Source organism: Pempheris klunzingeri, chromosome 17 (assembly GCF_042242105.1).
Source record: "Pempheris klunzingeri isolate RE-2024b chromosome 17, fPemKlu1.hap1, whole genome shotgun sequence".
Lineage (NCBI taxonomy): Eukaryota > Metazoa > Chordata > Actinopteri > Acropomatiformes > Pempheridae > Pempheris > Pempheris klunzingeri.
The window spans coordinates 20,154,891-20,168,089 of NC_092028.1; the positions used below are offsets into that span (position 1 = coordinate 20,154,891).

Consider the following 13,199-nt stretch of genomic DNA (forward strand, 5'->3'; position numbering starts at 1 on the left):
GTAAATTGCACATATTCGTCATCATATTTAAATTTTTGATCGTTTTGTTCATCAGTTGTCGTTATTTGCCTGAATTCAATCAAAGCACTCAGCACACATTCTCTGTCACATTCGTTAGACTGTCTCCTAAATAGATAGCTCTCGCCCCTACCCAACAAACCAGCTACGTACCCCTTCTAATTCAATCCAGGCAAATATAGGGAAGGACTAGCATGTTGTGTAAAGAGAAAAGAAAAACTCCACTAGTGTGTTTGTTTGAAACTCTGACTTGTGTATGCTTGCGTATGGATATGTTTGGTTATGTGTGTGTGTGTGTGTGTGTGTGTGTGCGCACGTGTATGTGTGTATCTGCATGTCTGTGATAATATATTATGAATTTGTGTGAGAATGTGTCAGAGAGAGACTCAGTCCAGGCCCATGTAGAGTGATGGCACAGGGAGCTCAGGTGGCTCTCCCTGCAGGTCGAAGGAGTCGGCGCCAGCGGCCTCTCTCTCAGGCCTTGTGCTGCTTGCTGGTCTTGAAGGAAACCTGCAGCACGCGGTCACCCAGGCGGTAGCCGTTAAGGCTAGCGATGGCCATGGCGGCTTCATCGTAGTTGGTCATGGTGACAAAGCCAAAGCCCTTGCATTTGTTGGTGGTGAAGTCACGGATGACCTTGACGTTGGTGACGGCGCCGAAGGGCCCGAAGAGCTGCCACAGGACGCTCTCGTCCGCCTCGGGGGACAGGTTGTATACAAAGATGCACCAGCCGGCTCCAGTTGGACCGGTAAGGTTGACCCCGGCCAGGCTGGTCATGCTGTCAATGGTGATGGGGGAGAATCTGGGGAAGAGAGTAGGAGAACTACCATGGGTGTCATTCTGAAGTTCAACACAGCAGTCATTGCTCTACACTGTCTCTTATGGGCATGTCTCTCTGTGAGAAGTGATACAGACTGTAGTCGGGTATGGAGTCGGGGGACCCCATCTCCATCCCCTCTGCTGTACAGTACGTAGATAAATATGTGTGGGCACCACAGTGGCTCCAAACTACCTGCTTTCATACAAAATGACACTGTGTGCCCTGAGACACAGACACCCACACAATGTGCATGTTTTCTCATTTTCTCTGCTGACCAAAGCCTCTGGAAGAATTAAACACATGAATCACAATGTTCAACAAAAATCACAGTATCGAACAAAACACAGAAACCTAGAGAGGGATGAAAAGCAAATTGGAATCAAATCATACACAAACTGGAGCAAACAGAGGAGACGCAAACGGAATCTGGTATGTCCATGCTGGTGAAAAAAAGGGGACATTAAAGCAACGGAAACTGACAATGTTAGTTCATAAATAAATACATAGAAATTATTTCTATCAATCGAAAACAAAAGAACGAAAAGGTTAAACAAAGCCATGCCAGAATACCCTGCTGTTAGAAGGCTGCATCATTGCTTATTGTGCAATTACAGATCGTATTTTGTTGTCTGGGCTGCGTCTGTCACATGGTTAAATGGGCAGTGGGCAGTAAGAATTATGGCCATTATATCTGATTTCGAGATGAAGTCAGCAGGTGGTATTCCAAGCACTTTGTTTGAGGTTTTATTTTGGCATGGATGCTTTTGAAAGTACACCTTTGGCATTTACCTCTTGACTCCGTAGCTGGCGTTTAGTAAATTGTCGAGTCTGCAACGCAAGAGGGAGAATGAAGGGGATGCAGAAGTTAGTTATGAGATCTACAAGGAAGGGGGGCTTTCAGTTAACATGTTGCTTCTTCACCAGCTGGCCTCCAGAGGGCATCCTTCACTGCAGCGCAGTCCCAAACCATCCAACCACAAACTGATGGAGTGTAAAATAGTCTTGTCATTATGTGTCTCAGATGGTATTTATTGTTCATTGTGAATTCAGTTGTTTAAGCTCCAAAATAAGATTCCCCTTTAATAGTTTAAATGTAAGATAAATGTCTGCTGGTTAAAAGTAATCCATACTGAGTGAGTGAGCACTCCAGCCTGAAAGGGCATCTACAATTGTTTGTGAGGTTCCATGACAATATTTAACACTGGAGGCCTTTGTCTTTCAAACCTTTTGAACCTTTATTTAAAATTACCCATGTAGATGTGGCCAACATCTGGCAATTTCACTCTCCATGATGCCTGTAACAGCCTATGTAGTATAGGCAGAGTTCAAAGGTTCAGTACGACTCTTCTCAAACCAAGATTTATTTAGCTTTAGTTTTTTTATTGTATTTGGAAAAATCTGGTCTCTTACATTGGTTTTGAGCTGTTATTTGGATCTGGTCCCTTTCCAAGTGAAGGGATCATGCTGCAGTTTAAAAGAAAGTCAGAGAACAAGAGTGAGAAGGAGGGACAATACAATATTGCCAATTCCTTCGGTACTAAAAAGCACTAGTGTTGCTTAAAGGAAAAGTTTACTAATAAAGTTGTGTTAATATTGACAGAAAAAGTAGTTTTGTTTTTTAATGTGTTTTCTTCTTATAACATTAGACAACATTTGCTGTTTTTGGGGTGTGCCACTTCTTGTATATTTACTCTTAGCTGTTCTCTGGTGTAGCTGAGGCTTGGTCATTGTCAAACACACTTTTTAGAGACCTGACTTTGACTGTTGACTCAGTAATGATATTCCAAGTCATGCTAAAACAATGAAATATTGTCACACTTAACACTTGTTATTGCAAACTAGAGGGCTAGCACAGCAGAATGACCGGTGACTTGGTCTCGTAACAGCGTTTTACAGACTATCTATCCTTGAACTCACAGGGCTGTGAGGCTGGTGTAGGTTCAGTACCTGAAACGCTGAGTCTGGTGGTGCAGGGGCCCCGTGTAGCGGCGGGCAGCAGTCTGGTACAGCTGAGTCAGTAAGGCCTGGCCTGTCTTCTGGCTGGGGTTGTTGGCGAACTTGACAGTGATGGGCTCGGCGGCACCCAAAGGCTTCTGTCCGTTCAGACCTTTGATGGCCTCCTCTGCTTCATTTCGCTTGTCAAACCGGATGAAGCCCACTCCTCGTGATATGCCTGCTCCGATTAAGAAAACAGACCGATGTTACTACCTTGGCATCAAGGACTGCCACTGCCAACCTCTCTTTGATTTTTACAAAGGGTGCTTGAGTGACAGCTTGAAAAGTGAAATAAGGCTATACCTGTGACTTGGTCCACTAGGATGCGTGATGTGATGATGCGACCGTATTGGGAGAACAGCTGCTCCATGTCCTTCTGGCTCATAGTTTTGGGGAGTCCACTCACGTAAAGGTTTGCATCACGAATAGATGCCGAGCTTGGCCGAGCATATGATACCTACAACACCCAAATTAAACAAATCGTTTAAAGTTTGTTATATGAATACACCCACCCCCCCCCCCCAAAAAAATCACAAGGTTCTCTCAGAGAGTTCCCCACAAACACTCCTGCTGATTTCTCCACAGACCCAACTGTCTGCCTTTGTTATCTGTGGACTCAATCAGGGCCTTTAAGCTCACACTGCGCCACAATGAGACCATTACAGAAGCACCATGATGACTGTTCCATTACCCAAACTGATACCAGTCGTCTGTTAACAAGCCCAAGTGGCCGCTTTGTTTTGCACTGAAAAACATCAGCCTTAGTTGATGTATTTTCCTGAATTCACTGGTGACTTAATTAGTGTGTGGCGATTTTCGGTGTGTCTGTGTTTATATCCCTTATGGTTTTCTGTTGGTCTACTTTTCAGAAAAGTGCTGCAGAAGGAGTACGTGATTGATTGCAAAGAAAAAGTCACACATATTCTTGTTTCTCTCTTCATGGGAGCATGTGGACACATGTGTGATAGATAATCCAGCTCGGCGCGTTGCTGGCAGTGCTGTGTTTGTGTGTGATGGAGAGACAGAGTGAGTGTTGTCTGAGATAGGCTGAGCTGCCCTCCCTGTCCTGCCTCCTTCCTTTGTCTCTATCCTCTGGGGGAGAGCAGCTCCGCTGGCAAACAGCAAACAATGTAAGTGCATCACAAGACTTGCAGGATCCTTGACAACTTATAAACATACTGTTCACCCTCGCATTGTTTACACGCAGAAGCATTTGTATGATGAATATAAATATTCATGGAATTTATAAATATTTGTGGCATTAAAATAGATTTTGCTTATTTCACAGGTGCAAAGAAAGCTGGGATGTGAATTTTTTAAAAAATCTTTTGATCTGTCAAACGAATACAGGTGTTCTGATTTCATCCATCAGCACTAAGCACCAGTGTCTATTGTGTACACAGACAGACTGTATGAGCAGGAGGGTTGTGTGGTGCAGTGATTAGGGTGTTCTGGACGAGTCAGGGGGGAGTTGCTGTGTTCGGGGAGCAGAGGCTGCCCTATAATTAACCCTCTCCCTGTCGCTCCCACAGTACAGATGGTGCCTGAAGCCCATATGGCCTCTAATCCTGTCATTGGCATTCTGCTCTATGAGCTACCCCCCCTACCCTTCTACTGCTGCCCCCTCCCTCACATCCGCATCTCTCTCTGTTGAAGCCTCCTGCAAAATCATAAACATTAAACTATGGTATTTAAATTAAAGAATAAATGATTAAGACGCTAGCAAAATAGACAGAGCAGTCTGCGTAGAGATAAATCAAATTAATAACGAATGTCATAACATAAAATCAACATTATAACATGACTGTCAACACTTTTCTACATGTTTGTTCCAGAGTAAGAAGTAATTTCTCCTGCTATGAAAGAAATACTATGAAAATTATTCACAAATCTGCATTTGATTTGTTCCTCCAAAAAGGAACCAAATCCTGTTCTCGACTTGTTGTTTGATGAGTCTTTAGTCAGAATTAACGTCCCTATTCATGGCCAGCTGTTGGTAAATCACCTGCTCTGCTCTCTCACAGATTTGATTTCTCAATCCTGCAGTTCGTCTTAATCTTTGATCTACTTTGATCGGGTCAGGGGTGGATGGAAGGGTAAGGAAGTCCTGTTTAATAATATTCCCCCTCTTTCCCTCATCTGATTTTGGGACAAAGAAGCCCCCTAATTAGCCTAGATTGGAGACAGATGGGGTAACCTGGACTGACCCTTCTGCACCGCAGTCAGGCCTCCTAATTACATTTCCATCACAATAACCTCTGCATGCTGTCCGCCCCTTGCTTTCTGACCTCCACTCTCCTCTTTTCACCCTTTCTCTTACTCTCTTTGTTCTAGCCACCGCTCCCTTCTGCCTCCTCCTCCCCATTTTCCTCCCCTCCCTCTGTCACGTCTGCCTCCACCTCTCGACATAACACCCCTTGACAAAATCTCCACTTCCTCTCTTTTTTTGTCTGGTGTGCATCGAGAATCAAAAAGCGAGGGAGTGGATATTCCAGAGAGGCCTGCTCACCTTGATTGTTTTAGTCTGCAGTTTGAGACCATTGAGTGTGTTGATGGCCTTGTCTGCATCATTTGGATCCACATAGTTTACAAAGCCGTATCCCAAACTCTGACCTGCAGACAAAGAAAGAACCACAGTGGAGTCAGTGATTCCCAAAAGCAGCTGCAGAGGTAATACTTCACCGCGGACAGAGTGCTGTACCTGTTATCTTGTCTCTGACTAGCTTGCAGGACTCGATCTCTCCAATGCTACCAAACAAACTTTTGAACTCTTCCTGGGTCATGTTCTGAGGCAGATAGTTGACGATCAGGTTGGTTTTGCTGTCATCTGTGGAGCCGTTGGTGCTAATGACGGGACCATTAGGCAGACTGGTTCCACTTGGACCGTTGGACACCTGGGTTTCCATGGTGCTGATTATCTGCTGAGGAAGAGGGTGGAGTTAGATTCATGATTCCTAAGGTGACACGGTGGTGGCGTGGCTGTAGAAATGCACGTGTGCTGATGTTTAACATATGATACATGCATAAACAAGTATAAACTGTGCACACAGTCACACACACAGGCTGTCCACTCTGTCACTGTCTGAGGAAAAGGTCAGCTATCAGCATTTCTAAAATGGAGATGGATACACGCTCTGATTTATCATCTCCCCTCCCCCCACGTTCACCCCGTCTTTCCCCCTCTCTCGCTCCCTGCCTCTGGTCCTGCAGATGTCACAGTCCTCTTTCCTTACTCCTCCCCTCCCCCCACTCTCTTCCAGGGTCAAACACCATTACATCATTACACAGGGACGGATAATACTGATGGTGGTGCCTGAGACTGGGGGAGTCGGGGGCGGCAGGGGTCGCGACGACTGACAAAAGGGAGAGTGACAATGTTAAATGGATTTTGTGCTGCAATAAATGAGGAAAGGCACGGTTTGGTAGAAAAATACTCTGGGATTACACGTTTGTTCTTCTGACTTTAAGGTTTCTTTGTGGTCAAGTGACATTTATTTTTGTTAGAGCAGTAAGGGTGTGGGTTAGTGCACAGTATAGCGTTTGTGTGTCCTGTGTTGCTCTATACACCGTGTTGCTTAATTTGATCCACGGGGGATTGTCAAGGAACATCTGTGTGGCCAGAAACAAAACTTCCTGCTCCACTTTCCCATTTCCCCTTTTCCTCACACTCAACACCTTGCCCTCTGTTTCTTGGTCATTGTTTTAAGTGGAATACATGGAAAACCACTGCAAACAAAGCGGGGAGAAAAAAAAAAGAAAAACTTGGCTGCGGCGTCATTGCTTAATGTGATGCTGATCTTATATCGCTGCTCTGATTTGTTCGGCTGTTTGAACTGGAAAAATATCTAATATCCAAAGGGTATGCATGAAACACAGTTTTAGTCATACGATCAACTATTTTAATTTTACATCCTATTTTATGATGCACATATTGAATTAGTGACATTTCCGCATTTGCATCTGTGTTATTTCCAAGACCAAACATTATCAGATTAAATATTTCACTTACTGCACTTGTCACAGTAAATAAGTCCACATGTTTAGAGTTGGGTTCTCCTTGTTGACTCATGGAACTAAAATTACCCTCTGTAACATTACCATGTGTGTGCATTCTTGCAGGAAGCACTTTAAATTTTGATGCATTTCCATGTCTGTACTCCTTTTTAACAAATGAAAGTACCAAGTGTTTGGATAGACAGTTTATTGCATGTACAGTGGGACACTGGTGCTAAATTGTAAATTGTTGTGTCAGATTGTGGGTCCGAGCTGCAGATCTCTAACTGGTGAGTGAAACAAGTGCCAATAAGGATAAATCAGTCTCTTCTAAAGCTCTTGGGGTCCTACAATGTAGTCCAAAGCAACAAAGAGACTTAATTAATGAACCTGCAGAATTATTTCAAAATTATATTCAGGGAGTTTCTTGACTTGATGAAACACGGTAGATGTCACTGAAGCATTAATATTATTTATAACTTATTAGCCCCTATTGCTTTTTGGTTGCTGTCCTCTAATGAATAATAACCAGCTTTGTTTTAATTCCCAACTAAGGGAGAGCAATTTTTCTTCATTAGTGACTGAGGAATGATCACAGAAAGAATGAAGATTATTGACATGCATGGGGAGTTTCTGTCAGGTTGTTAATTTCATTCACTGCTCACCATCTCTTCTAAGTCATTTGTATTTGTACAAGTCCTGTTTCTGTTATCAAAATATTGCTCAAATACTTCATTAAGAGTCTTCAAATCTTCGTGCCGTTCCATTTGTTCTCTTTCTTTTCCAGCGTCTGCGAATGGGTCTGTCTAAGCTGCCTTTCTCCCCTCGTCTCTGTAACCTGCCGTCTTGCCACGAGCCTCACCTCCACTCACGTTGCCCAGGTAACAGCCCCTCAAAGCCTGCATTGTTTCTAATGGCTGGATGGCTTTTTTTACTTTAAGCTCACTGCGAGTCTGTGTCTGCGCTTATTAGGAGCACATATACAGGTCAGACATTTTTCCTCCATGCATGAATATTACATGGCTTTGCAGAAGCAGGGAATATCAGTCAGTCAAATTGATAATGACAAGGGGAAAAGGAGCACAGTGGCAGAGTTAAGATAGCCTAAAAATAAAATACTTCAGACACACATCTGCGCACAAAGGCTGTGCAACGTAGATAGCAAACTGTCACATCAACATTTTGATGCTTGGCGAAAAATGCCTGCTGACTATCTTTTCGTGCCATTATGACACGATTAACGCATGTTGACAAAAAAAGAAAAAAGAAAAAGGTGGAATCGAGCTGTTGTGTTGCATTTATTGTAATATTAACCCAGTGTTTCGTTGTGTGCTCTGATGCATTTGACGGAAATGTGAGCTGGAAGCTGAACTGTGTCCCAAATATGACAAAAGCATTTTGAAGAAAAAACATATTAGGGCAAATTTGACTCGCCAACAGAAATCACCCTCAGCATGGCAGAACACACATCTCCAGTGAGCAGTGTGAAGTTATATAATTCACAGACCCTCTGAGTACGGGCTGAGATTGGCTGACACAAGCAGCAACTACGATTAAGATTTTCATGGACAAACGACAGTGGAAAGTCAAGCTTTGAAGCTTTTTTGAACCAAACTAAAATGGTTAAACACAAACGGGGAAAAAAAACCAGAGGATTGTTTCATTTTTTGAATATTTCATATTGTGCAAAAACAACAAAAATCAAATAGTCTACAGTTTGGTTTGCAGTAACCCGATGAATATGATACAAAGAGACAATAAATCATTGTAATGTTATAGGAGGGCCAACAAAAGCATGAATACCAATATAGATCTACTCCATCTATAGGCTCCAGACATCTTCAACTGCTGGAGACAATAAAAGCGCTCACCCCTGGGGTACTGAGTGTAAATATGGCCCTTTGTTGCATATCTTTGCCCCCTTCTCTCTCAACATATCCCTTGTTAACTATCTAATACAGACAAAAAAAAACATGCCATCTTTAAAAAATGTTCTTTTAAAAATTCACAAAGATTCCAGTTGTTAGGGTAGCGCTGTGTGTCCCACACTGCTTTTTTCTATTTTGGGGGTTCTGTGAGATCTCCCTTAATATTTAATGTACTGCATCAGCATCGCCCACACATGGTCCCAGACTTGCACGCAAACAAGAGCCCTGCCTCCACTGCCAAACACATGAACCCAGACTTGCACGCAAACAAGAGCCCTGCCTCCACTGCCAAGCACACGTACCACCTACACTGTACACAATTAAATTACAAAACTCAGAAGCATTACATGACTGAATGTAAATGCAGTCGCTGTTCTCTGCCTTCTGATGCCTATAAACAGATCCCCCAATTCATTTCTGCTCCAAATGCAGCGCAGCACTGGAGGCTATAATGTACAGAGGAATAATTATTTGCCAGTTTAATGATACAGAGGTACGATGCACTAAGAGTCAGACTCAGTTTGACTGTTAGAGAGAATAACATGGTCACTATCAGTATTTTGATTTGGCAGTAAGTCCCAGCAAAAAGATCAAGTGCTTCTTAATGTAGATTTGAAATAAATCACTAATCATCAATAAAGATCAAGAATCCATCTGGAGATTTCCAGCTAACCATCCTGACAAAGATGTCTCCTTTAAATATGTAACCTTGTCTCTCGTCCACCTTATAATGCATTATATAAAGATATATATTTTTTTCTGGAACGCATGAATCAAACCCAAATGCTAGGCTGAAGTGTAAATGAGCCTTCTAAATAACACAGATTACAGGATTATCCCGAACAAAGGGCATTAGCCACACTCTCTGCAGCTTAAGGGATCATGGTGGCAGCTGTAAAACAACAGGACGACAGGAGTCACAGCTCATGTCAGCCGTGCACTGAGGCTCCATCCTTCTCTATTCTCCGCTCCGCAGACTGAGAAGAAAAGATTTCTAAAAGATTTCAGCTCTCTGAGCGTGTGAGGCTTTGATAAGATGGGAGCAGACACCGTCAAAGGCTCGCGGAGACAAATCTGTCCTGCGAGTCCTCGCAGCACGCGGGGCGCTGTCCGGCGTGCTGAAAAAGGGAGTGGCTTTGGACCACGGAGGCCCCGCGAAGCCCCACGAAGCCCCCCAGACCGTGTGTTTCACATTCTGTCCACTTTTACACGTTTTCACGCGAGTCATTAAGAGAGCAATCACGCCCAGCGTGGGGATATTTAAATATGACAGATGCATAACACAAACCAGCTATTTCTCCCCCCACGTTTTTTTTTTTTTTGTTTTTCCTGTTTAAAAGCAGGACTTGTGAGCTCTGCAGGCATTCATGAACCGGGAGCGCCTTTTTGCTGAATAAACGTATTGAAAGGACCAAACAAAAGAGCCACCCGTTCCTCCTCTTCTCCCTCGCAGAGGCTATGGCAGCACTATGAATATTAATGTAAACAGTGGCGCTTTGTGTCGTGGCCAGAGGCTGCAGGACTCTCCGGGAACAATGACTGTTACAGTTGCCAGCTACAAGTCAAAAAAAACGCCACGATGGGTCAGATTTAAAAAAAAAAAAACACCAATTCGAGATATTTATCTGCTAATGTTTTTATCTAATAGAGTTCACAGTCTTATAGTTGAAAGTAGAATATATATATGAGAGTAAGCATTTGCGCATAAAAGGCGAATGGCCACTTTTCTAAATGCAGAAATCTGAGAAAATAATGGTTTTTTTTTTTATCCCACTCGTGATATTATCAATCCACATTAAAGCCAAGCTGTATGTACCCAGTGCAATGGAATTACATGATCGATATCTTGTGGCTAAAAGCCTTTTAAAGCGCCTCAGAGATGGAGAGCACATCCTTTCGCCTCTGTCTGCGTTACAGGCTTTATATTTGTTGCTGATTATTACATGAAGTCATCTGCAACAGGAGGCAGATCACCGCTTACATAACACTATTGCATTTAACGTCTCATATAAGTTAAACAGGCCTTTAGTGTTAAAAAAATAAAATAAAACACAACATGAGGGATTTTAATCATTTTGTTTTGGTTCAGAGACTTTAAAAAAAAATGACCTTCAGGTTTTTAAGATTTCCATTTGCTTCTCCTTTGGTGTGTTTAACTGAGCCTGCTGCTCTCACTGTGAGGGCCTCGGCTGCCCTTGTCCTTGAATTGTGTAGGTGCCTTGGATAGGTTATCTGACTCAACGCTTTTATTTGCTTGGCACTGCGGTACAGGCATGGAGGACTGCGGACCATGTGGAGGGGAGCCACAGCCTCTGTCGCTCTGATTCTGTCGAGGTCTGCAGGGTGGTGGGGGTGGGGGGGGGGGACAAAAGGTAATGTAGGCTACAACAAAGACAAAGTAAAACTGGGACTGAGTCAAGTGGACTGACGGTGGCACGACGTGGAGGGTCCACCTCCATTTTATATATGGAGGCAACATGCAGATGGTTTAAAATTCACTGCCACCAAAATGTTAAAGTTGTTCCATCACATCCTGGTCCCTTTAAATAATTTATCTTGTGTTCCTACTATTAGTCATACACTGAACCACCTGACATTGTGTCATGCGCGGATATAATCCCAGTTTTCATTAATAATTTCAAAATGACCAGAAAATAAACTAATAATATAGTTTATTTTTTTTACATCAAGCACCTGCATGTGTTTTAACATCACACCAAGCAGCATCCACGCTCCTGCTGCCTTTTTTTTTTTGTTTTTGTTTGTTTGTTTAAATCTATTTCCCGGCTCCTATAATTTCATGTAAATGTGCCTGGTCATAATTGGCGTGCTTAGATAAACTGCTGTCAGCCGTGGACGTTAAGGGGCAAAGCGGAGGAGGCCTTTAGAGGCTTCAAGGCCCTGGTCCAGCAGAGACACGCCCAATCCGGCCGTCGGCACACAGCAAAGCTAATTTATCAGCGCTCACATCCTCCTTTTATCCGACAGGCGCAGTGCCAGCATGGCCATCTTGTACGTACGCGGTGCGATACTTGGAGAAAATGCGCTTAAAATGGAGATGTCCGTGCGTGTCCTCGCTGTCGCGGCCTCAGAGATTTCCAGCCCATTTACTCGGTTGCATCGCAACGAGAACCCTGAGGAATTTGGACTTTGTCTGATTCAATGCAAACCGATGGATGCGTAATTTTCCTCCTCCTCCTCCTCCCTCCCCCCCCTCCCCCTCCCGGAGTGACTCGACCCTTTTTTTTCCTTTGCCTTTCTGGATGGGCCCTCAGCCTCCGAGGCATCATGTTTTGTCTCAGAAAGCCGTCTCCAGCATCCTTGCGCTGCGCCAGGCAAAGAAAGCAGAGCCCCCCCTCCCTCACTGAACCCAGCGCCTCATCGCCTTTCCCCCTCTCCATCACCGTAATCCTGCGGAATTCCCAAATGTTGACTCCGGCAGTTTTTTAGGAAATATGATCAAAGCTGCGACATTCGGGCAGATGGAGGGTCTGTGGTACAGAAACGTAAAGGCAGTGCTTCCTAAAATGGCAGGATAAAGACTTTATCCATCGCCGATGATGACTGCAGGCTGGAGCGCAGCCGGCGTGGCGCATCACTCAGTATGAGATTGCTAATTGCCACTATCGATTGTTAATCTTATTATAATAACACGGCATTGCATATCGGACTAAAAACACAAGGCACTAATCCCAAAGCTGCTCTTGTGTTTTGGCATGTGGGCACATCCACGGAGCTCAGTCTCGGTCTCCCCTAAAGATTTATCAGTAAGATGTGAAATAAATCAGTGTATGGCTCCATCACATGTGTACATGTAGTGTAGTGCACAACAAATCCACCATAAAGGCACCGAGATACCATGCAGGCATGCTGCCACAACATCCCCATCACAGATATAAGAGAAATAGAGTCATACGTACAGTAACCATTCTTGACGTACAATGAAAGAAATCTAGGTCCTCCTTTGCACTGGTCTTGAAGCTGAAGGCTGAGTGTCTGTATGCTCTTCGGCCTTTATGTTACGTGGCCCTTGTGTTGTGTCAGGAGTCCAAATTAAAAGAAAAAAAAAGAAAAAAAGGAAAAAAATACAATCTTCGGCAGGGAATCTCAGCCCTCTGAGATTGTAGGTGTCCTCTATAGGATGAAAATGAGGAGAAAGGGGTTTTCTACTGGATGATGAGGAGGGAGAGCGTTCTCTCCGAGTGGCGTGGGCGATGGTTCAGAAAAAAAGAGAAGCAGTGATCCTCAGCAGGGTGTGTCCAGGGGAGGGTGTTCTGGTTCTGCTGTTTTTATGTGTAATTCCCTGCTCCTCTCGCAGTCTCCTTCTGTGCCTCTGCTGCAATGTTCTTCTTTTATGCGTCCTTCTGGCTGGCAGAGCGCGCTGCTGATTGGCTAATTGTGCAGGGAGGGTACTACATGGCAGCCATTGCAATGCGCTCCTCTCC

At 43.9% G+C, this 13,199-nt stretch overlaps 1 protein-coding gene across 2 annotated transcripts; it reads right to left on the reverse strand.

Moving 5' to 3' along the window:
* Positions 1-492: 492 nt before the first annotated feature.
* Positions 493-12,756, reverse strand: elavl3 (ELAV like neuron-specific RNA binding protein 3). Of its 2 annotated transcripts, XM_070847609.1 has the most exons (8): positions 12,675-12,756; positions 5,535-5,751; positions 5,343-5,446; positions 3,137-3,290; positions 2,786-3,011; positions 1,628-1,666; positions 1,031-1,033; positions 493-820 (listed from the first exon to the last, which is right to left on the reverse strand). In XM_070847609.1, the coding sequence occupies exons 1-8, from the start codon at positions 12,681-12,683 to the stop codon at positions 493-495; spliced, it is 1,080 nt and encodes a 359-aa protein (XP_070703710.1). In that variant the 5' UTR covers positions 12,684-12,756. The 2 variants fall into 2 exon arrangements, with proteins under 2 accessions (XP_070703710.1, XP_070703711.1); XM_070847610.1 differs by lacking the exons at positions 1,031-1,033; positions 1,628-1,666.
* Positions 12,757-13,199: the final 443 nt, after the last annotated feature.

Bases quoted from the DNA above. Each gene is read 5' to 3' on its own strand.
- elavl3 (XM_070847609.1), bottom strand. The intron at 3,291-5,342 runs GTGAGCAGGCCT...TGGGTGTTGTAG, and splicing joins TGCAGACTAAAACAATCAAG to GTATCATATGCTCGGCCAAG. The intron at 1,667-2,785 runs GTACTGAACCTA...CTTGCGTTGCAG, and splicing joins CACCAGACTCAGCGTTTCAG to ACTCGACAATTTACTAAACG.